The sequence below is a fragment of the Pseudorca crassidens genome, chromosome 3 (assembly GCF_039906515.1).
Source record: "Pseudorca crassidens isolate mPseCra1 chromosome 3, mPseCra1.hap1, whole genome shotgun sequence".
In the NCBI taxonomy this organism is placed as follows: Eukaryota; Metazoa; Chordata; class Mammalia; order Artiodactyla; family Delphinidae; genus Pseudorca; species Pseudorca crassidens.
The window spans coordinates 158,708,498-158,733,732 of record NC_090298.1 but is presented as its reverse complement, the minus strand read 5'-3'; the positions used below and the strand labels follow the sequence as shown (position 1 = coordinate 158,733,732).

At 45.7% G+C, this 25,235-nt stretch overlaps 2 protein-coding genes across 4 annotated transcripts in view; both read left to right on the top strand.

Moving 5' to 3' along the window:
- NOTCH3 (notch receptor 3) overlaps window positions 1–4,060 on the top strand; it is a 33,890-nt gene extending 29,830 nt beyond the window's left edge. For all 3 annotated transcript variants that reach the window (XM_067733031.1, XM_067733029.1, XM_067733030.1), the window contains 2 exons: window positions 568–665; window positions 1,473–4,060. In XM_067733031.1, coding sequence (XP_067589132.1) covers window positions 568–665; window positions 1,473–2,519 — 1,145 coding nt within the window. In that variant the 3' untranslated portion in view covers window positions 2,520–4,060. The remainder of the gene's footprint in view (window positions 1–567; window positions 666–1,472) is intronic.
- A 19,467-nt stretch (window positions 4,061–23,527) lies between these two features.
- Window positions 23,528–24,975, top strand: LOC137221055 (olfactory receptor 10T2-like). The gene is made up of 2 exons (XM_067730255.1): window positions 23,528–24,056; window positions 24,087–24,975. The coding sequence occupies exons 1-2, from the start codon at window positions 23,571–23,573 to the stop codon at window positions 24,492–24,494; spliced, it is 894 nt and encodes a 297-aa protein (XP_067586356.1). The 5' UTR covers window positions 23,528–23,570; the 3' UTR covers window positions 24,495–24,975.
- The last annotated feature ends 260 nt before the right edge of the window (window positions 24,976–25,235 follow it).

Here is a 25,235-nt window from a genome sequence, read left to right as displayed (position 1 = left end):
TGTATATGGTGTGCAGTAGGGGTCCAACTTTATTGTTTTGCACGTGGAGATAACAGTTGTACCAGCACCATTTGTTGAGAAAGCTATCCTTTCCCCGTTAAATGGTCTTGGTACCAATTTAATTTAACTTATTTTACTGTTTTTTTCCTTTTGGCTGCCCTGTGCGGCATGTGGGATCTGTTTTCCGACCAGGGACTGAACCCAGGCCACAGCAGTGAAAGCCCGGAATCCTAACCACTAGACCACCAGGGAACTCCATTTTTTTTTTTTTTGGTAATTTTAATTTACATAAATGAAAGAACCGCATGTGACTGGTGGCTATTGCACTGGACAGCACAGCTCTAGGTACCACTGAGTGAGGTCCACGTAGTACCCCCCGTATACGGAGAGTTACATCTACAGGTATGCACGCACATGGACCCAAACACAGTTACTCAGATACTCGTGGCAGGCCTACCCTCCCCCCATCCCAGGCCATATTCTAGACATTTTCTGTCCCCCTGCTGTTGGGGGGGCCAGCAAATGAGCCTGGTCCTGACCCCGACCTTCCCTCACTTCCCCCCCCAGGAAAATCAGCCTTACACTGGGCTGCAGCTGTCAACAACGTCGAGGCCACCTTGGCCCTGCTCAAAAATGGAGCTAACAAAGACATGCAAGATAGCAAGGTGAGCCCCAGCCCTTGGCCCACCTGGGAGTCAGCCCCGGCACAGCTTCCACAGGTGGCAGAGAGCAGGTTGGGGTAGGCTAGTGGGGGCATTCACCCTGCCTGCAGCCAGCTTTCAGGTGTGGGATTTGGGCCCAAGGGGTTTCAATAGTGGATCAGAGGAGGAAGTGTATAGCAGTTGCTGGGTGACCTTGGGCAAGTTGCTTAACTCTTTTGAACCTCTGTTCTCATCCTCGAAATGGGGAAGCAACGGTAGCCACCTCATTGCGTCTTTCGAGGATTCAGTGAGCTAAAGCTTTTAGAAAGTGCCTTAGCACATCCTCAATAAAAGGTAGATGTTATGATTGTTGTTTAAAAACCCTTGCAAGGTGGTATTAGTCTCATTTTACAGATGAAAGAGTGAGGCTCAAAGGGGTGCGGGGTTGGATTCCATCCTTATTTAAAATTTCCAAAATTATATTCATTATGGATTCTTTTTGCATTAATCTTAATTTAAAAATTTTTCATTAAAATATCATTTATTTTGATGCCCCCTTAAATTTTATGTCTAAGGCGAGTGCTTCACTCTCCTCACCCTGGTCCTGGCTTTTGCGGCCTGAAGCTTAGTGGGTGCTGGATGAATGTGGCTTAAAGGAAAGAACTTGCCCAATTTTCCCCAGCAGAGCTGAGATTCCGACCGAATCTGGCTGGAGAGTATGAACTCTTAGATCTCAGGTTCCCCCAGAGAGAGGAGGCCTCTGTGATGTTAGCCAGCAGTTAATCCTGACTCTTGTGACCCTGACATCTTGTGGGTTCTGGGCCGCCACAGGAGGAGACTCCGCTGTTCCTGGCCGCCAGGGAGGGCAGCTTTGAGGCTGCCAAGCTGCTGCTGGACCACTTTGCCAACCGTGAGATCACAGACCACCTGGACAGGCTGCCCCGGGATGTGGCCCAGGAGCGGCTGCACCAGGACATCGTGCGCTTGCTAGACCAGCCCAGTGGGCCCCGTAGCCCCCCTGGCCCCCACGGCCTGGGGCCCTTGCTCTGTCCGCCCGGGGCCTTCCTCCCAGGCCTCAAGGTGGCACAGTCCGGGGTCAAGAAGAGCCGGAGGCCTCCTGGGAAGGCGGGGCTGGGGCCTCAGGGCACCCGGGGGCGGGGCAAGAAGCTGACCCTGGCCTGCCCGGGGCCCTTGGCCGAGAGCTCGGTCACGCTCTCGCCGGTGGACTCGCTGGACTCCCCACGGCCCTTTGGTGGCCCCCCCGCGTCCCCTGGCGGCTTCCCCCTCGAGGGGCCCTACGCGGCTGCCGCGGCCACAGCCGTGTCTCTGGCACAGCTCGGTGGCGCAGGCCGGGCAGGTCTCGGGCGCCAGCCCCCCGGGGGCTGTGTGCTCAGCCTGGGCCTGCTGAACCCCGTGGCCGTCCCCCTCGACTGGGCCCGGCTGCCCCCACCTGCCCCCCCAGGTCCCTCTTTCCTGCTGCCGCTGGCCCCGGGACCCCAGCTGCTGAACCCCGGGAACCCCGTGTCCCCCCAGGAGCGGCCCCCACCGTACTTGGCAGCCCCAGGACATGGCGATGAGTTCCCCGCGGCCGGGGCCCACAGCAGCCCCCCAAAGGCCCGCTTCCTGCGGGTCCCCAGCGAGCACCCTTACCTGACCCCATCCCCAGAGTCCCCCGAGCACTGGGCCAGCCCCTCACCTCCCTCACTCTCGGACTGGTCCGACTCCACGCCCAGCCCGGCCACTGCCACCGGGGCCACGGCCGCTGGGACACTGTCTGCCCAGCCGCTCCCCCTGTCGGTCCCTGGCCCTCTTGCTCAGTCCCAGACCCAGCTAGGGTCCCAGCCTGAAGTCACCCCCAAGAGGCAAGTGTTGGCCTGAGGGCTGCACAGTTCCTAGATTTGGGGAGGCTGTAGAGACACCCCATCCTGCTTCCTCTCTGTCTCCCCTTTTAGTCATTTCATTCTCTCTAATCTCTTCTCCTGCACCCCACCCTCCTTGCAGCGTGACCAAGACAGGTCACAAGCCTAGGGCTTCAGTCTTCCTTTATTTATAAGGGGTGCAGGCTGACCCCCACCCGTTGGGTCTTGTGGTGAGTCTGGGACATGCTCCTGCCTCTCCCCTCTTCCTGGGGCCACTGCCCCTCCAATTCTCTCCTGCTTTCTTGCCTCCTCTGGCCTCTCTCACTCATGTTCTGACACAGGTGGATTATTATTATTATTTTTTTTTACATTTTGTATAGAAACAAATTCATTTAAACAAACATTATTATTATTATTTTTTACAAAATATATATATGGAGACGCTCCCTGCCCCCTGCAAACCCCCCAGTGCCCCCGTGGGGCTGAGTCTGTGGGCCCATTCGGCCAAGCTGGATTCTGTGTACCAAGTACACAGGCATGACCGGGATCCTGTGTACCAAGTACACGACCCTGGTGTGTACCAAGTAGGCACCCTTGGGCGAACCCTCTGGGGCTAGGGGTCGGGTGAGACTTGGGAGCCTTCTCCCCACCCCACCTCCCTCACTTCACTGCATTCCAGATGCAACTTATTCTATAGCTTTGCTGGGGGAAGTGCCCTTCTGGCCTGGAGAGCCTGTCCCCAAGCCCCCCCTCACAGAGTGTGGGCCACCTCCCTTTGGGAACTGGGGGGTGGGGTGGCCGGTGGGAATATGAGGACCAGGGGAGACACGTGCATTTTACTTTGTCTCCCTGTAAATATGGGCCTGCAGGGAGGAAAGGAGCTGCCTGCGTGGTACCTCCTCCTGGTACTCCCCTGGCCCAGCCCCAGGGCAGAATAGAAGTATTTGTAGGCTATTTTTGTAATATAGCTTCTGGTCACAGTCCTTGTGTAGGTAAATTCCCAGGCCTTGCATTGTACAGCCCCCTTTCCCCTCACCACCTAATAAAGGAATAGTTAGCACTCAATGTCATTGTCTGTGTCTAGGTAAGTTTCGGGGGCGGGGGGTGGTAGTGTGGGGTTTCTGTCTCTTCAGCGCTAACTTTTGAGACAGGCTGGGACCTGGGACCCTTTGCTGCAGTACTTGCACCTGGACGAACATCTACTGGAGCAACAAAAGACAAAGGAACTATAAGGGACTAAAAATAACTGTGGGCATGTGCAGTTGGGGCAAATTATGGCCAACAAGATACCAAAAGACCAAAAAAAAAAAACCCAACTGCCACTTCTGAAGAGCTGGGAGCAAAAGCAGGGTGTCGGGAGCAAAAGCAGGGTCCTGCGCATGCCCCCTGCACACACCACCACCAAAGGGGTGGGCAGACCACCAAAGCCACCCTTCTGGCTCCACCCTTGGACCCGCCCTCACCCCATACCTCCACCCTTGGGGAGCAAGCAAGCACGGGAATCTGTTCGTTCTCGCTCCTCCCTGCTGCAGCAGGGGTCCCAATAAAGCCTTGCCTGAATTTCTTGTCTGGCCTCTGATCAATTTCTATTGACTAAGGAGGCCAAGAGCCGTGGTTGGTAAAAACCTGGGCTCTCATCTTGGGGTCAAGCCATTCGGCTTGCTTGCCGGCCACTTTTGCTTCCTCTTTTTTTTTTTTTTTTTTTTTTTGTGCGGTACGCGGGCCTCTCACTGTTGTGGCCTCTCCCGTTGCGGAGCACAGGCTCCGGACGCGCAGGCTCAGCGGCCATGGCTCATGGGCCCAGCTGCTCCGCGGCATGTGGGATCTTCCCGGACCGGGGCACGAACCCGTGTCCCCTGCATCGGCAGGCGGACTCTCCACCACTGCGCCACCAGGGAAGCCCTGCTTCCTCTTTCGATGGATGATTGCACTGATTGGACTAGGGGTGGCCACCTGACTTAAATTGAACCGGACTCCCTTGCTTGAGAATGTTTTTAAAATGCGGATGCTAAGAAAGCTATCAGTTGGTGGAGCTTCTGCGGCCAAGGCAGATGGAGAAATATTGATGGCCAGTTTGGGGTGGTGGGTACTGATGATAAAACAGCAGAAGACTGGAGCTATGCAGGGAGAATCAGAGATGAGCGTTCAAATGGCTCCAGAGTGTTGGAGGGAGTACCTCATTTCCAAATGGAGTATCAATTCCAGTTAATTGAGCATTTATTCCACTGACATCGATAGGTATTTATTAACTGCATTCTAAGTGCCTAATGCTGGTTCTGCATGGATCTCACCTCTACTTCATGCTCCCTTGGGGTTTGGAGACAATGCTGCACTGTATAATAAATACTCCTTTCTGTATACCAGCTTGAATGAGTTTCTATGTCTTGCAAATAATTGTGCCCCGAGACAAGGTTGTGTTTACACTGAGGTCGTCCAGGAAAGGAGGAATTTAATGTTCACTGGTTCACCCCATCAGCTGGACTGCTCTTGGTTGCAAGTGACACAAAAAATCTACCCAGCTGGCTTAAACAAACAAAAACCAATTTATAAATTCATATAACTAAAAAAGACCAGCTTCAGGGGATATTTGAGCTAGTGGCTCAGATGAGGTCAACAAGGGCTGAGTTCCTCATCTCTACAGATTTTTCTCTGGGCATCAGTTTCATTCTCAGGCTGCATGTGGTACTCAACCCAACTTCTCTTCCCACTCCCACAGCTTCAGCCCTCCTTCTGTATTAGCAAAATAGGTGCAAGGATCATAGACCATCTCACACATTCCAGAGAACTGAGAAGCTTCTAGTCTTGGGGTTGATCTTGTATTGACTTCAAATGGGTCGCATATTTATCCTCTAACCTAGTGTTCCTCAACGTTGGTACTGTTGACATTGGGGGCCAGATCATTCTTTGCTCTGGAAGGCTGTCCTGTGCTTTGTAGGATGTTTAACAGCATCCCTGGCCTCCACCCACTAGATGCCAGTAGCACCCCCTCCTCCAGTGTGACAACCAAAAATATTTCCAGATATTGCCAGTTGCCAAGCAATGAAAAATTGCTTTTGAGCACTACTGCTCTAACCAATCACTATGGCAATGGGTTATAGAATGTGCTGATTTCTTAAAGCAATGAGTTTCTGCTCTGGAACTGGGGCGTGGGGTAAATGTCAGGTTTGCAGAAGCAGGAATTCTGTGGAAACAACCAATAAATATTCACTCCACCTCCTCTCTTTTGGCTAAGTCTTTGGAGATGGAACAACCTCTTTTTTAAAAAAAATGTATTGAAATATAATTGACTTACAATGTTGTGTTAGTTTCAATAAAGTGATTCTGTTATTTTATATACATATGTATACATATATATTCTTTTTTTTACATTCTCTTTCATTATAGGTTATTACAAGATATTGAGTATAATAAGTCCCTGTGCTATACAGTAGGTCCTTGTTCATTATCTATTTTATTTAATTATTTTATTTTTATTTTTAATTTTTTTTGGCCGTGCCGTGCGGCTTGCGGGATCTTAGTTTCCCGGCCGGGGATTGAACCCACACCCTCGGCAGTGAGAGTGGTGCGTCCTAACCACCGACCACCAGAGAATTCCCTCTATTTATATATAGTAGTGAGTGTGTATATTTAATCCCAAACTCCTGGGACAGTCTCTTTTATTGTCTCAAGTTCATTTTATGTTCATTCATTTATCCTCTATATGCTTATTGAGCACTTCCTGCATGCCAAATCCTGGACAAACTGTTGGGAGTAGAATGGTGAATTATATGAGCTCACTCCTTGCTCTTATGGAATTTCAGGCTAGTTAGGGGATGTATAAGGGTGCCCCCCTTGTCCCTTTGGGTCTTACCATTGCGGTACATGCTTGATAGCATCTGACTGCAAACACCAGAACTTCTCTTGTGTGGGCCAGGAACAACCCTCAAAAATGAGGGATGGGGGCTTCCCTGGTGGTCCAGTGGTTAAGACTCCGTGCTTCCACTGCAGGGGGCACTGGTTCAATCCCTGGTCGGGGAACTAAGATCCCGCATGCTGTGCAGCATGGCCAAAAAAAAAAAAAAAAAAATGAGGGATGGATGGGAGTTGGTGGATAAATAACCCAGCTCCCTCACCCCTCTGTGGGGGCAATTCTGAGGTGTGTTCCACAGACTCTCAGAGGGTGTCCGTCAGGATTGAGCCCCAGTTGCCCATGGTAGCAACTTACTCTTCCTCATGGGAACTTTCTGGAATGTTCCTTTTTGGAATGATCCTATTGGATATTTCTGGAATGATCTCTCAAATAAGTTATTTGCACTTGAATCCTTGGTCCAAGAGAAGTTCATCTTAGCTGCGTGCATGAGTAGACTCTTGGAGGAAAACCGGAGATATTTGTTGGGGGTGTAAGCAAGTTTGGAGATCCTTCTTCCTGAGTGCTACACAAACGAGGAGAAAGTCGTTCTTCCCACCCGCTTTGTCCACTTTATCCTGCGACCCTGGCTCTATGGAAGCAGGGCGTTGGAGATGTGTGTCTCATGGGGTGAACCCCCTTTCATACCTGGTGGAGCCAACTTTTTTGTAAGCAGATGTGAGACTCTTCCACTCTGGAGGCTCCCTGGAATGGTTGGGGGAGGGGTGTCAGGTGGGGGAACAGGAAGCCTGCATCAGTGGTTGGGAAAAATGAACTAGTAGGATTCAGATTCATGTGCATGTGACTTCATTGACCCACAAGATTTGGGGACATTTGGATTCACATCCTAGGTGACTTCTTTTTTTTTTTTTTTTTTTTTTTTGCGGTACGCGGGCCTCTCACTGTTGCGGCCTCTCCTGTTGCGGAGCACAGGCTTCGGACGCGCAGGCTCAGCGGCCATGGCTCACGGGCACAGCCGCTCCGCGGCATGTGGGATCTTCCCGGACCGGGGCACGAACCCGTGTCCCCTGCATCGGCAGGCGGACTCTCAAACACTGCACCACCAGGGAAGCCCCTAGGTGACTTCTTGACCGAGAAGACAATGATAATACAGCTGTGTGTCTGCTGTTTGCCCCTCCAGATATATCCTCACACTTCTCCACTCTGCTCTGTGCGCTGGGAGGATGACCTGAGTGGAGAGCATCAGTGGACTCAAGCATCCTCTTGCTTCCACTTGGGTTTGGCCAGTGAGAGGCACAGGTGGGAGATTAGAGGGTAGAATGTATTTATTTCCCTGGTTCCCTGCCTGCAGGGTGGCTTTGGTGCTCTCCATCCAGCTGCCCTCTGTTAATCTGAATAATTGTTCCCTCTCCTTGGCCCTTCTGGCCTAGGGGGGTAAAGGCTCTCCACCATTGCAAGTCCCAATGTACTGCAGTATGACTTGTCTACACCCTGCCCAAGCTTCATCTATCTGTTATCTATCTATCTATCTGTCTATCTATCTATCTATCTATCTTCCTACCTATCATCTATCAATTATCTATGTATCTATCTGTATATCTATGTATCCAACTATCTTTTAGCTATCTATCATCTATCAATTATCTATGTATCTATCATCTATCAGTTATCTATCTATGTATATATCTATCTATCTTTTAGCTATCCATCACCTAACAATTATCTGTGTATCTGTGTGTCTACATATGTATCTATGTATCTGTCTATCTATCTATCTTTTAGCTATCTACCATCTATCAATTATCTATGTATGTATGTATGTATCTATCATCTATCAGTTATCCATGTATCTATGTATCTGTGTATCTATCTATCATCTATCATCTTTTAGCGGTCATGTATCAATTTATCTATCTATCATCTTTTAGCTATCTATTTGTTCATTTTTGTTCAGCTTTATGAGGAATAACTCACATATAATAAAGTGAACCCACTTTAAGTGTAAAGTTTGATGGGTCTTGACAAGTGCACACAGTCATATAAGCACTACACAATCATGTTTCATCATTCCCCTTTGTAGTCAGTCCCCTTCTGCACCTCTGGCTCTGGCAGTTGTGGATCTGCTGTCTGTCACTGTAACTACAGTCTTTCCTTTTCTAGAGTTTCATATAAATGGAATTGTGCAGCGTGTAGGCTTTTGAGTCAGGCTTTTTCTGTTTTTTAAGTTAGCATTGTGCTTTTGAGATTGACTCACATTATTAGGCATATCAATCATTTTGTTAAATTAATTAATTATTGGCTGCATTGGATCTTCGTTGTTGCGCATGGGCTTTTCTCTAGTTGTGGCGAGTGGGGACTACTCTTCGTTGTGGTGCGCGGACTTCTCATTGTGGTGGCTTCTCTTTTTATGGAGCTCTAGGTACACGGGCTTCAGTAGTTGTGGCACACGGGCTCAGTAGTTGTAGCACACGGGCTTAGTTGCTCCGTGGCATGTGGGATCTTCCCGGACCAGGGCTCGAACCCGTGTCCCATGAATTGGTAGGCAGATTCTTAACCACTGCGCCACCAGGGAAGCCCTAGGCATATCATTTATTATGTGTAGTCGTTTTTACTGCTGACGATGGTATGCGTGTCGTGTGTTATAGATATGCCACAGTTTGTTTATCTATTTGTCAGTTTAGGGACATTTTGGTAATTTTTAGTTTTCGGTGTTTAAATAACGTTGCAATGAACATTCATACAAGTTGTGTGGACACACGTTTTCATTTTTCTCAGGTTTTTTTTAGGAGTGAGATGGCTAAGTTTCATGGTAAGTGTTTGTTAACTTTTAAAGTTTTTTGCCAAGTGGCTGCATGATTTTGCATCTCTACTGGCAATGTATGAGAATTCCAGTTGTTCCACATCTTTGTTAATACTTGGTATTGTCAGTCCTTTTAGCTTAATTTAATTCTAGTGATATAGTGGTGTCTCACTGTGCTTTTAATTTGCATTTAATTTGCAAATGAATATGTCTCTTCATGTGCTCATTTGCGATTCACATCTTCTTTGGTGAAGTATCTGTTCAAATATTTTGCCCATTTAAAATTTTTTAATTTTTCAAATTAAAAATATTGTACCATTGACTTTGTGTGAGTGTGTACAGATCTGTGAGTTTTAACACATGTATAGGTTTGTGTAACCACCATCACACCCAGGATATAGAATAGAATAGCTTTCATCAATCCAAGAAACGTCTTCATGACATACAGATGGCCAAGAGGCACATGAAAAGATGCTCAACAACTCTAATTATTAGAGAAATGCAAATCAAAACTACAATGAGGTATCACCTCACATCAGTCAGAATGGCCATCATCAAAAAATCCACAAACAATAAATTCTGGTGAAGGTGTGGAGAAAAGGAAACCCTCCTACACTGTTGGTGGAAATGTAAATTGGTAGAGTCACTATGGAGAGCAGTATGAAGGTTCCTTAAAAAACTAAAAATAGAGCTACCATAAGATCCAGTAATCCCACTCCTGCGCATATATCTGGAGACAAACATGGTTCAAAAGGATACAGGCACCCCAATGTTCACTGCAGTGCTGTTTACAATAGCCAAGACATGGAAACAAGCTAAATGTCTATCGACAGATGAATGGTAAAAGAAGATGTGCTACATATATACAGTGGAATATTACTCAGCCATTAAAAAGAATGAAAAAATGTCACTTGCAGCAACATGGATGGATCTGGAGATTATCATACTGAGTAAAGTAAGTAAGACAGAGAAAGACAAATATCATATGATATTGCTTATATGCAGAATCTAAAAAAATGATACAAATGAACTTATTTACAAAACAGAAACAGACTCACAGATTTAGAGAATGAACTTATGGTTACCGGAGGAAAAGTTTGGGAGTAGGGATAGACTGGGAGTTTGGGATTGACATGGACACATTGCTGTATTTAAAATAGATAAACAGGGACTTCCCTGCTGGCACAGTGGCTAAGAATCTGCCTGCCAATGCAGGGGACATGGGTTCGAGCCTTGGTTCAGGAAGATCCCACATGCCGCGGAGCAACTAAGCCCGTGTGCCACAACTACGGAGCTGACGTGCCACAACTACTGAAGCCCACACACCTAGAGCCCGTGCTTCACAACAAAGAGAAGCCACAGCAATGAGAAGCCTGTGCACCACAACGAAGAGTAGCCCCCGCTCGCCGCAACTAGAGAAAGCCCGTGCGCAGCAACGAAGATGCAATGCAGCCAAAAATAAATAAATAAAGTAATTTAAAAATATAAAGTCCTCCTGTGCATAACTGCGATGTGACCTAAAAAAAAATAATAAAATAAAATAGATAACCAACAAGGACCTACTGTATAGCACAGGGAACGCTGCTCAATATTCTGTAATAACCTAAATGGGAAACGAATTTGAAAAAGAATAGATACATGTATATGTATAACTGAATCACTTTGCTGTACACCTGAAACTAACAGAACATTTTTAATCAACTATGCTCCAATATAAAATAAAAAGAAACGTCTTCATGCTGCCCTTTTCTAGTCACACCTTCTCATCAGTTCTACCCCCTGGCAACCATTGATCTATTATTCTCCATCACTTTAGTTTTCCCTTTTCCCAAAAAAAGTCATATAAATTGAGTCATACACTATGTAATCTTTTGAGATTTGGCTTCTTTCACTCAGCTGAATAATCTTTGGGATTCATGTTTCAGTAGTTTCTCCTTTTCATAGCTGAGTCGTATTCCACCATAAGGATATATCACAGTTTGTTTAACCATTTACTTATTGAAGGACGTCTGCATCGTTTCTGGGTTTTGGATGAATAGAGCTGTCATAAACATTTTGTGTGCATGTGTGGACATGTGTTTCATTTCCTAGGAAAAATATCTAGGAGTGGAACTGCTGGGTCATATGGTGAAGATATTTTAACTTTATAAGAAGCTGACAAATGGTTTTCAGGAGAGGCTATACAGTTTTGCATTTCCCCCAGCAATGTCTGAAACTTCCAGTTGTTCACATCCTCACTGGCACTGGTATTGTCAGGTTATTTTTGTTGTTGTTACTGTTGTTTGTTTTTATCTTTTGACATTCTGCTAGATGCACAGAGATATGTCATTGTGGGTTTTCTATGCATTTCCCTAATGGCTAATGATTTAATCATATTTTCATGTGTTTATTTGCCATCTGTATATCCTCTTTGGTGAAATGTCCGTTCCAGTGTGTTTTGTCCATTTTTAAAAGTTGTTTTGCTATAATTAAAAAAGATACATGCACCCCTCTGTTCATGGCAGCAGTATTCACAATAGCCAAAACATGAAAACAACCTAAATGTCCATCGACAGACAAAGGGAACAGACTTGTGGTTGCCAAGCGGGTGGTGGATGGGGGAGGGAAGGACTGGGAGTGTGGGATTAGCAGATGCAAACTATTATATATAGGATGGATAAACAGCCAGGTCCTGCTGTATAGCACAGGGAACTATATTCAATATCCTGTGATAAACCATAATGGAAAAGAATATAAAAAAAGAATGTCCATATGTGTATAACTCAGTCACTTTGCTGTACAGCAGAGATTGCCACAGCATTGTAAATCAACTATACTTCAAAAAAATTGCTTTGTTTTCTTACCGTTGATTTTTGGGAGTTCTTTACATGTTCTAGATAGAAATCCTTTGTCAGATATTTGCAAATATTTTATCCCACTCCATGGCTTAACTTTTCACTCTTTTAACCATATCTTTCACAGAGCAGAAGTTTCTAGTTTTAATAGTCCAATCAAAGTGTTTTTTCTTTTACGGACTGTGCTTTTGTATCATATCTGGGAACTTGTCTTATTGTATGAGGCACAACCTTAATACGATATTGAACAGAAGTGGTGAAAGGAGACATCGTTGTCTTGTTTTTCATCTTTGGGGAAAAACATTTAATCTTTCACCATTCAGTAAAGCGTTAGCTGTAGGTTTTGGGTAGAAGAAGTGTATCAAGTTGTGGAAGTCCTCTCCTATTTCTAGTGTGTTAACAGTGCTGCATTTTGTCAAGTGGTTTTCCGTGTCAATATATATTTTTTCTTCTTTAGTTTGGTAATACGGTGGATTACATTGATTGATTTTTTTTTTTTTTGGCCGCACCGTGCAGCATGTAGGATCTTAGCATCCCGATCAGGGATTGAACCCGTGACCCCCTGCAGTGGAAGCACGGAGTTGTAACCGCTGGTCCGCCAGGAAATTCCCCACATTGATTGATTTTTTAATTGACATATAATTCACATACTATAAAATTCACAAATTTAAAGTGTACCATTCAGTGGATTGTAGTCTATTCACAAGATTATGCCATCACTACCACTATCCATTTCCAGTTTTCTCATTGCTTTATGGAGGAGAGAATTTTTGGAGGTCATCACTCTGACATGGATTGATTTTTTTTCAAACTTTTTATTTTATATTGGAGTATAGTTTTTTTTTTCTTTTAAAACTTTTTATTGGGAAAAATTTTTCAAATTTACACAGAAGGAGAAAGAATTATTTTCCCATTATTCAGCTGTAATAATTATCAATATTTTGTCATTCTCTTTTCATCTATCCCTCCCACCACTTGGAGTATAGTTGATTAACAATGTTGTGATAGTTTCAGGTGTACAGCAAAGAGATTCAGTTATACATATACTTGTATCTATTCTTTTTCAAATTCTTTTCCCATTTAGGTTGTTACACAATATTGAGTAGAGTTCCCTGTGCTATACAGTAGGTCCGTATTGGTTATCCGTTTTAAATATAGCAGTGTGTACATAATCCCACACTCCCTAACTATCCCTTCCCCCCCACCCTTCCCCCTTGGTAATCGTAAATTCGTTTTCTAAGTCTGTGAGTCTGTTTCTGTTTTGTAAATAAGTTCATTTGTATTGTTTCTTTTTAGGTTCTACATATAAGCAATATCATATGATATTTGTCTTTCTCTGTCTGACTTACTTCACTCAGTATGACAATCTCTTGGTCCATCCATGTTGCTGCAAATGGCATTATTTCATTCTTTTCAATGGCTGAGTAATATTCCATTGTATATATGTACCACATCTTCTTTATCCATGCCTCTGTCAACGGACATTTAGTCTGCTTCCCTGACATGGATTGATTTTGGTTGTTGGATTTATGGGTTTGGAGTTCAGAGGGAATGACTGATCTGGGATATATCTTCAGGGAGCATTGGCACAGGAATGGCATTTAACACCATATGATTATACTAATCACCTAGGGAGAGAGAAGAGAGTCAAGAGTGGGGTCCTGGAGGGATTCCCTTGTTGCGCAGTGGTTGGGAGTCCGCCTGGCGATGCAGGGGACGTGGGTTCATGCTCCGGTCCGGGAGGATCCCACATGCCGCGGAGCAGCTGGGCCCGTGAGCCATGGCTGCTGAGCCTGCGCGTCCGGAGCCTGTGCTCCACAGCGGGAGAGGCCACAACAGTGAGAGGCCTGCATACCGCAAAAAAAAAAAAAAAAAAAAAGAGTGGGGTCCTGGACTCCCGTTCCAGTGTTAGAGTTGGAGAGAAGAAAGAGATTGAGGAGTAGTCAGAGACGAAGGGGAGAAACCAGGTGTAGCAGATATTGTCAGCCTTCTGTCCATATCTCCTTGCTCTGACCACTTCAGTCTCAATTCCAACAGTCAGTGGAAGAGCCAGTCTCATTCCAACAGCCAGCCAACATCTATTTGCCTGAAGGCTTTCTCTGGCCACAAAAGCTTACTCTATTCACTTGTTCAGCAGGCTGGGAGCACTGGGGAATGAATGCCCCCAGGGTCCTCCCTGAACACTGACTGACTGGAGTGGGTGTATACATACATCAGCTCCCTCTCCCCTCTGTGGTGAATGCTCTCTGCTGCCCCCAGTGGTTTCCAGTGGGAATGAACCCCAGTTGACACAGGGGTAACTTGCTTGATGACCCGTGCTTCATGAGCTTCCTTTCCTTTCCTTCCTCATTTCTCCACTCTCCTACTTGTGTGTTCTGAGATCACCTCCCAGAGAAGCTTACGTCCTATCAAATCCTTGTCTGCTTCTGGGGGAACTTCAACTATGACAGGGGTTGTTGGTGTAGAGTAGGTGGGCGTGCAAAATCATGAGACTGTACTCATGTATAGTCATGAAATTTAACTCATGATGTTAAAGTGCTCAGCTCAGACTCCCATGTTCATTGCAGCACTGTTCACAATAGCCAGGGTCTGGAAACAACTTAAGTGTCAGGCAATGGACAAAGAAGAAATATATATAATATTATATACATGTGTGTATTATATATATATATATATAATATGGTATATATACATATTGGAATATTATTAAGTCATGAGAAAGAAGGAAATCTTGCTATGTGTAACAACAGGTATGGACCTTGAGGTCATTTATGCTAAGTGAAATAAATCAGACATAGAAAGACAAATACTGCATCATCTCACTTATATGTGGAATCTAAGAAAGCTGAACTCAGAGAACATAGAGTAGAGTAGTGGTTACCAGGGGTTGAGGGAGGGGAAAATGGGGGAGATATTGGTCAAAGGGTACAAACTTCCCATTTTAAGGTTAAGGTCTGGGGATTTAATGTACATCATGGTATTATAGTTAATAATACTGTATATATGTACACTTGAAAGTTTGCTAAGAGTATAGATTGTAAATGTTCTCACCACAAAAAAGAAGTAGTAATTATGTGATGGGGTGGAGGTGTTAGCTACTGCTATGGTGGTCATCATTTTGGAATATATAAACATATTAAGTCAACACATCATACTACTCAAACTTGCACAATGTTGTATGTTAGTTAATCTCAATAAAGCTGGAGGAATTTTTTTTAATTTTTTTTTTTTTGCGGTACGTGGGCCTCTCACTGTTGTGGCCTCTCCCGTTGCGGAGCACAGGCTCCAGACGCGCAGGCTCAGTGGCCATGGCTCACGGGCCTAGTCGCTCCGCGGCATGTGGTATCTTCCCGGACTGGGGCACGAACCCGTGTCCCCTGCATCGGCAGGCGGACTCTCAACCACTGCACCACCAGGGAAGCCCACGGTGGCTTCTATTGTTGCAGAGCACAGGCTCTAGGTGCGCAGGCTTCAGTAGCTGTGGCTCGCGGGCTCTAGAGTGCAGGCTCAGTAGTTGTGGAGCACGGGCTTAGTTGCTCCGTGGCATGTGGGATCTTTCCGGACCAGGGCTTGAACCCATGTCCCCTGTGTTGGCAGGCGGATTCTTAACCACGGCACCACCAGGGAAGCCCACTTATTGGTAATTTAATCAATGGATGTATGTCGCTTCGCCTGGAACAATGTCTGGATGTAGAACTAGAGGAGGTAGCTGTGGCCAGATCATGTGAGTCTTGAAAATGAAGATGGGGAATTTTAAACTTTACTCTGAGAGCAATGGGGAGCCATGAAAGGTCCCTGGGTAGAGAGGAAACACAGCCAGAGTCTTCTGTTCTGCTGGCCGGTGCAGAGGATGGACTGAAGGGAGAAGTAGCTGCATGCTTTTGCGATGGGTGAGAAGGATGCAGGTTGAGTTAGGATGGGGCAAAGGGAATGGGGGGGAGTAGAGGAGAAAGAATAGAGAAGACTTGGCAACTAATTAATTCTGGGAGAGCAGGAGAGGGATAACCATGAGAAGTTAAGCCTGGGCAACATTTGTACACCAACGTCAAAGTGATCCACTTCTTCCTTCCTCCTTTTAGGGGAGGGCAGGGAGGGTGCCTCTTCCTTGGGGCAGCAGCCTTGCCCAGCTCGTGGTGGGCACTGACGGCCACTGGGGAGAGTGGATGGAGTGAGGAGCACATTTGTGACCACCATCCACAGAAAGAAATCATAATTAGTCCTTTCCCCACTTTTTTTTTGCCATCAGAGCCTGTGGGCTGGGGAAGCAGACCCTGGGGTCTCCAGTTTCCAGGAGGGAAAAACCCCACAGGGTGTTGACAGCCTGAGCCCTGGGGGGTTTGTTAGTGTCTGGGGAGCCCCTGGGACAGCAGCTCCAGGGAACCCCTGTATAACAAGACCCCGGTCCTTAGCCCCTCCTCTCTCAGGCAGTGAGCGGAGAGTGATGTCGGCAGGCACCGTGGGAGCCTCCCTCGGCCATGGTGAATATGGATTCAGGGCCCCTGGCTGCAGAAGCCACCCTGGTCCATCCCCAGTCCTAGCGGTGAAATCTGAGAATGAGTTGGTGGAGAGAGAAATGCCGGAGTGACTGAGCATTCAACTGAAAACAGCCAACAGGGCCGAATTTGGATGACATTTGCCCAAAAGGTGTTCAATTCTGTTTTCTGTGTGGAATGTGGGATGGAGAAGATGATATTTGCTTAGGAAGGGAAGGGAAAACCTCAAGGAGAACTGTCCATTGCCATGCACGCCGACCTGCCTCCAGAACACACACCAGAACCTTGACCTGCACAGGCATGTGAGCAGACAGGGGGAGAAGGGTGGGGCTAATGCGTGCAGTTGGGGTGCAAAACACACACATGTGTGCCCTGCAAGCATCAGGCACACACACGCACATACATGTATCTGGGAGCTTCAGGGGCACAAATGCACACATACACATATAGAGTCATTTAGCAGTGAGGGCTCAAAGGCGATGGGGAAGGGGCACCGGTTTTGGGGGAGGCTTCCTGATGGAAAAGGAAAGACTCCAGATCCTAGAGTCCCATGTGTTCCTCAGCTTTCACCCTCACTGTGGGGGAGGGGGGGACATGGGCGTGCCCCTGAGCTTGGGACTCACTGGGTCCCAACTCTCCCACTAAACAAGCAGCTTGCCTGGAGATCTGTCCATGGGTGCAATTGTCACGGGTTCCAGGTATGCAAATAAGGAACTTTCTAGTCCTGTAACCTGACTTCCTTTTGGCCAGGCACTCTCACTGGTCACAATTGGAAAGCGGACTTTGGACACATTGAGGCAAACTCAAACTCATAGCTTCTCAGCTGCCGCAGGGTTAAATTTTAGCCACGGGCTTCCCTTGTGGCTCAGTGGTTTAGAATCCACCTGCTAATGCAGGGGACACAGGTTCGAGCCCTGGTCTGGGAAGATCCCACATGCTACGGAGCAGCTAAGTCTGTGCGCCACAACTACTGAAGCCTGCATGCCTAGAGCTCCACAACAAAAGAAGCCACCACAATAAGAAGCTGGCACACCGCAACGAAGAGTAGCCTCCGCTCGACGCAACTAGAGAAAGCCCGCGCGCAGCAATGAAGACCCAATGCAGCCAAAAAACAAACAAAAGAAAACAAACAAATAAATAAATAAATTTTTTTAGCCACGTTCAGGGCTTCCCTCTTTACTCTTCCTTCTCTCTGGACTGGGCAGATGCCACCTCCGTGGTGAGGACGGAGAGGTGCCTGCCATGAGTCCACTGTGCTCGGCGTGTGTCCGCCCCAGCATGCCCTGAGATGAACAGAATCTCCTCTCATCCTGCCTGAACTGATCCCACCCTCCCCCCCCGCCCCCTCATACAGCTTTGCCAGCTCCCACACCCTGCTCTTTCTTCCACACCCGTATCTAACCCATCAGGAAATTCAGTGGACTCCACCTGCACAACCTGTCCAGAATCGGCCACCTCTCACCACCTCCGTGGTCCCCACCCAACATCACTCACCTGGAACAGCTCAGCCACCTCCTCCTTGGTCTCTTGGCTGTCATCCATGTCCCCCCACATTCTGTTATCCCACAGTAGCCAGAGAGCACCTGGGAGCCTCTGAGTCAGGTCATGTCCCTCCTCTGCTCAGAATCCTCTGTGGCTCCCATATCACTTGGTATAAAAGCCAAAGTCCTCACTCTGACCCACAAGACACGCTCAGCTCAGTCACCTCTCTGCCCTCACCTCCTTCCTCCACCTCAATCACTCCCTCTATCTCCCTGTTTGTCCTTGCGGTTCTTGTTCCAGGCACAGTCTGGCCCCAGGGCCTTTGCATGGGCTGTTGCCTGTACCTGAAATGCTCTTCCCCATGCAATTTCTTGACTGATTTCCTAATTTCTTTCAAGCATGAATTTGGGGCCTTTGCCAAACTGGGACAAGCCACCCTGGTCCATTCCCAGCCCTCAAGGTGAGATCTGAAAATAAGGAGGGGAAACAAGATATTTCAGAGCAACTGAGCATTAAACCTCAGCAAGTCCTTTTCAACTCACTCGAAAATTCCTCTAATTCCCTTAGGTCCCCACACATGCTTCCTGTGATCTTCCTAAAAAGTCTTCCTCATGGCTTGCCAGGGAGCCAAGTCACCCACCTATTTGCAGTTTTTACTAGACATTTGCTCTTCAGATCATATATTGAAAATGTTCATCACAAATGGCGTTAGCATATTTTGTATTTCAAAGGGAACCTCTTTATCTCTACCCTTAGCTTCCTTTTTCCAAACCAGATTCATTAAACTTCTTTAAGAACAATAAAAAATATTTACCCAGAGGAAAAAAAAATCCCTCTAAGAAATGTTATTTCTCTATTTACAAAAATCCCTATTCGATGTAGGAAAATTGGGACATACAAAAAAGAATAAAAAACACATGCATTTGTAGTGAGTCAATTAGGATTTGATTATTTTGTTACACATTTCTCAGAAAACACATAAATGAGAATTCTTCTCATGTCATCAATTATTCTCAAAGATGTGACCTTTTTTTTTTTTGTGGTACGTGGGCCTCTCACTGTTGTGGCCTCTCCCGTTGCAGAGCACAGGCTCTGGACGCGCAGGCTCAGCGGCCATGGCTCACGGGCCCAGCCGCTCCGCAGCATGTGGGATCTTCCCGGACCGGGGCACGAACCCGCGTCCCCTGCATCGGCAGGCGGACTCTCAACCACTGCGCCACCAGGGAAGCCCAAAGATGTGACTTTAATGATAGTCCATCTTCTCTCCTATTAAAGTTCTAGGGGTTTTTCCCCTCTTAATGATTTGTAAGGGCATTTTATTGAACACTTATGTTGTTTCTTTTTTTTTTAACTTTAAATAATGCTACTATGAATATCCTTGTACCTGGAGTCAGATAATTTCTTTATGAGAAAAATCTAGAAGCAGAATTATAGAACCAAAGTAGGACTTCAGATAAATGACAAATTGCATGTTCCTGCAACCAGCAATGTAAAGATGACAGTAGACGGCCTTGTTCTGCACACACTCATTAACACCCAGCACTCATTTTCCTCTTTAATCTTTGCCAATTGGATAATTTAAAAAAATTTAGGTCTATTTAGGTCTTTTGCCCATTTTTTGATTGGTTTTTTTTTTTGATATTGAGCAGTATGAGCTGTTTGTATATTTTGGAAATTAAGCCCTTGTCAGTTGTGTCATTTGCAAATATTTTCTCCCAGTCTGTATGTTGTCTTTTCATTTTGTTTATGGTTTTCTTTGCTGTGCAAAAGAAGAGCCAAAGATTTTTTAGGGCCACAACATTTTCTAGTTTATGATTTGCCTATACGTTTACTTCAATTTAACAATGTTTTGTGATATTCAGAAATTACACTTTTCTAGCGGTCATAATCCAACTACATTTTTTCCTCTGTGAAGTCTTCCAGATAATTGGATTTCTATAATTCTCACTATATAAAGGCTCTGGTGTTCTTTCTGATGCAGTTTAATTTGAAATAAAAAAGTCTCTTTCAGACACATGCTCTGGGCATCTCTGTCAAGTATGCCTTTTCTTAGATCTAGATTTCTTAAGTGGAGTCTGAAATTCTTAGCTTTGGAGTTTCATTTTGCTTTATTTAGTTTTTGAAGATTTCAAGTCAGGCTTTGCTTTTTTTTCTCAGTGTGAATCCCTCAGAGGACCTCACTGGAATTTCCCTAAGTCGAATATTCTTTTAGTTTTATTTGTGCTGGATCAGGTGTTGGCAAACTATAGCCTGAGGGCCAAATCTGGCCCCCTGCCTGTTTTTGTAAATAAAGTTTTATTGAAACAGTCATGGACACGTATACATTATCTGTGGTTGCTTTCACACTAGATGGGCAGAGCTGAGCAGTTGTGACAGAGATCGTACAGGTCAAATGGCCTAAAATAGTCATTATCTGGCCTTTTACAGAAAAAGTTTGCACCGCTGGCTTGATCAACAGGGCTGCCTACTTCCTGCTTCCTGGTTTTCCTTTCTTCATGAAAAATGAGCATCCCTTCCTCACTTTTTGCACCTGTTAAGTTCTTTGATAGTCCCGACTAGTCTTTATAAACAGAATGTCTTTGGACTTGACCAAGCACATTTTTGTTGTTTTTCTCTACTTTATATATTCTCAGAACTATAATAATAATAATCTAAAATTTATTTTTCACAAATTAAAATTTCAACAAACTTCCAAAACATTTAAAGGGTCATTCTCAATTTCTCTCCTTCCATTGCTGCAGGTGAGTAATTTCAGGGGCACAGCTATTTATTCTCCCCTAAGGGTCACCGGCTTGCAGATTACCCAAAATGCCACTAGATGGCGCATAAATCAGGACTCACCTCTCCCCCGCCTCCACCCATCCTCGTCTCAGAGTCGGTATTTCAGGATTTCAAGGCTGAAATGTGCTTCTCTCCAAACCAATTAACTCTTGATAAGCAGGGAAAGATTACATTAGGACCATTTTCCAAATGAGTGCAAAATATTCAGAAACATTCCAAAATAGGTTATACGTATTTTTCTGAGCTAGCTGGTTACTTGATTATAAAATAATAAAACTATCGCCAATCCAGGATTTTTACTAATGCTTCATTGTTTGAATTAAAATGGTCAATAATTTTATGGGAATTTCCTGGCGGCCCAGTGGTTAGGACTCCGTGCTTCCACTAGGGGGCACGGGTTCCATCCCTGGTGGGGGAACTAAGATCCCGAATGCCAGCAGCGTGGCCAAAAAAAAAAAAAAGGTCGATAATTCAGAGTTATTTTCCATTTAATTAACACAGATGTATTTATTAGCACAAGGCCTAGGGCCTGCAATACTATTAGGGGGCTCATGAAATTGTGTTACTGTCTAAGATCAGAAGAAAGAAATAAATTTTTAGGGTGAAAATTATACTCATTTTACACCAACACAGTCCTAAAATGTAAAATTTTAAATTTTTATAAAACTGAAATAAATTAAAAAATTAAATTGCATTTAATTTATTTAATAAATTAAATTATATTTAAATAAAAATTTAAAAAATAAAATTTAAATAAAAATTTAAAACGATTTTTTTTCTTTGGCTGCTCTGCAAGGCTTGCAGAATCTTAGTTCCTGGGCCAGGGATGGAACCCCTGCTCCCTGCAATGGAATTGCAGAGTCCTAACCACTGGACTGCCAGGGAATTCCCTTTTTAAAACAAAAACAAAAACAAAAACAATTTTTATGGAGGAAGGCAAAAGTGCCTAGGGCTCATGGAAGACTTGATGTAGCCCTGGGTATTAGGTCTCCCAAAAGTATTCCTTTGTTCATTTCAGATATCGATGCTACAGGCTTTGCCTTTCTTGGGTATTCTTTTCACACAGATTGTAGAGGACCCTGTAAATTCCTGGACCATATCCCCTTGGCGCTTATTCTCTTCCTTACCTGCCAGACTTTGAATTCCCTGTACATGTGGCAGGTTTGGAAGTACTGGGAGATTAATGCCTCCTGGTCAAAACTCTTGAGCAAGACGATTGGGGGCTGGTGGACAAACATCCCACTTCCCTTGTTGCCCCTCAGGGACCTCCAGCTGGGATTAAATTGTAGTGGTCCCACTAAAGAATGTCACTGGCCACCGGGCTCTTCAAGAATTGAGTCATTGGCCACTGCAGTCACTGACCTTCAACATACCCTGAAAGGGTTCAGGGTGGAGATCAGGAATGAGGCTCTCTGTGCTCTGGGAAAACTGACAGAACAGCCCTTCAGATAGTTAGATATTTTCAGGAGAGATTTTTTTAAAAATAAATTTATTTATTTTATTTATTTATTTTTGGTTGCACTGGGTTTTTGTTGCTGTGCACAGGTTTTCTCTAGTTGCAGCGAGTGGGGACTACTCTTCGTTGTGGTGTGCGGGCTTCTCATTATGGTGGCTTCTCTTGTTGCGGGGCATGGGCTCCGGGCGTGCGGGCTTCAGTAGTTGCAGCACATGGGCTCAGTAGTCCATGGGCTCAGTAGTTGTGGCTCGCAGGCTCTAGAGCTCAGGCTCATTAGTTGTGGCGCACGGGCTTAGTTGCTCCACAGCATGTGGGATCTTCCCGGACCAGGACTCCAACCTGTGTCCCCTGCGTTGGCAGGTGGATTCTTAACCATTGCACCACCAGGGAAGCCCCAGGAGAGACTTTTATGCACCCAATTTCTTACATCTTCCCATACTTAGAAAAGCACTAAAATCATTAACTAAAATAACTGTGCCTTGTGACCAGCAGTAATTTTCTACGAAGAGGTGTGCTTGATTGCTCATCCCCTTCTCCAGAATTACATATATGCTGACCTGCCCCCCACCTCTTCGGAGCAGTTGCTCAGAGCTCTCTGAGAGGCTGTCTCCTGGGCTGTAGTCCTCAGAAAGTCCCCAAATAAAGCTGAAACTCACAGCTCTCACTTTGTGTGTTTTTATTTCAGTCAAAACTTTGATAATACACTTTTAGTGTCTGTCTCCCTTCCCCACTCCACCACCCATGGCTTTGGAGATGAGGCAAGGATTACTTAGAGACTCTAAGAACTATAATAATTATGTGACATGATAGAGATGCTGAATATGGCTACAGTGGTAATCATATTACAATATATCAATGTATCCCAGGCCCTGGTGACCACCATTTTACTCTGTTTTTTTCTTTTTTTTTTACAAGTCTGGCTTTTAGGTTACACATATAAGTGAGATCATACAGTATTTTTCTTTCTCTGTCTGACATCATACTTGGCATGATGTCCTCAAAGTCCATCTATATTGTCGAAAATGGCACTATTGCCTTCTTTCTCACCACTGAATAATATTCCAATGTGTCTATGTACCGATCTTTATCCATTCATCTGTTAATTGGCACTCAGGTCATTTCCATATCTGTAATTTTCTCGTCTGTTGAAGAGCTGCTAGCTGGGTGATATGAGGAAAACAGTGACCTCATTTCTGAGTCTCTCTTTCCTTTTTTTCTTTTTTTTTTGTAAAAAAAAAAAGGGATGATTATCCTATCTCACTGATATCTGTTGCTTAGCAGAGCCTTATTAAGTTGTCCTATTCCATTTCCTCTGCTTTCTCCTCTCAGGTTCCAGAGAAGCAGTGGGAAAATGCCACCTGGCTGGTGACGGAGTTCATGCTGGTGGGTTTCTCCACCTTCCCAGGCCTGAGGACCACCCTCTTTGCACTGTCCTTCCTCACATACTTGGTTACCCTGGGTGGCAATGTCACCATCATCACCATCATACATGCGGATCGGACCCTTCACACTCCCATGTACCGCTTCCTGGCCGTGCTGTCCCTCTCTGAGACCTGCTACACGCTGGTCACCATCCCCAACATGCTGGGTCATCTGCTCATGGAGAGTGGAGCTATCTCCATCCCTGGCTATTGGGCTCAGATGTTCTTCTACCTGGGCCTGGGATGCACCCACTGCTTCCTCCTTACCCTGATGGGTCACTACCGCTGCGTTGCCATCTGTCATCCCCTGCGTTATTGGGTGATCATGAGACCCACAGTTTGCCTCTACCTGGGAGCCCTGGTTTTCTGCTTCGGGTCCTCGGTGGCCTTGATCGAGACCAGCCTGATCTCCTCGCCCTTGTGCCGCAGCGAACGCGTGGAACACTTCTTCTGCGACATCACGCGGTCCTGAAGCTCAGCTGCAAGGGGAGTGCCGGCAAAGCTGGCATTCTTCTTCCTGAGTATCCTCGTGGTGCTGGTCGCCTTCCTCATCCTCCTCTCCTACACCTTCACTGTGGCCGCCCTCCTGAGGATCCCCTCAGCAGCCGGCCGGCACAAGCCCTTCTCCACCTGTGCGGCCCACCTCACCGTGGTCATTGTGCATTTCGGCTGCGCCTCCATCATCTACCTGAGGCCTGAGTCCAGAGGGAACCCGGACCGGGACAGCCTGGTGGCTGTGTTCTACACGGTGGTGACACCGCTGCTGAACCCGGTGGTACACACTCTGCGGAATAAAGATGTGAGGGTGGCATCGAGGAGGACCCTGGAGCGAAGCCGCGGAGTTTTAAAAATAAACACTCGTCCTAAGTTCCGGGTCTAGCTTTTTCATGAACACTTGCCCTGCCTGACACTCAGTTCCCCCACCTGGAAAACAGAGGCCACTCCCATAACCTTAAATGAAGTAGCCTGGGGGAGGCAATTTACAAACAGTGCCTGAGACCCAGCATGAACTCCATAAAGGCTGCCCTTTCCCTTCGTTTTCACTTCTTTGACTCTGCTGGGCTGCAAGGCGGTCTGCAGCGCATGACGGTCACTAGTGGAGGGCGGCCCTGACCCTACCCGGTGCTGGCGGGCAGTGGAGGGCAGTGCTTTACCTAGCAGTGAACAGGGGTTGGCACCCGGTCCAGCATCCTTTTATTTTGTCTCGCTCAGAAGTAGTTCACTTTTTTTGGGGTGTGTGTGTGGGGAGAATGAATGTTACCAACCAAAGGCTGCCTTTATTTTTCCTGTCACACTTAAAGGATGTTTTCACGATTGTTGGCCACCTCTCTCCCCCTTGGGTCTTTTATTTCTTTGGTATATGATGGGGAAAGAAAGAAAAAAGGAAGAATTAAAATTTTTTTATTGTAGTGAAATATATATAACAAAACTTTTTATCCTTTTAAAATTTTCTTCTTATTGTTGAACTTCATGAATTCTTTGTATTTTTTGGATAACAGTCCTTTATGAGATACATCTTTTGCAAATATTTTCTCCCAGTCTGTGGTTTGTCTTCTCAGTCTCTTGATACTATTTTTTCCAAGTATTTATCACTAACTAAAATGACCTTATTATCTATTGT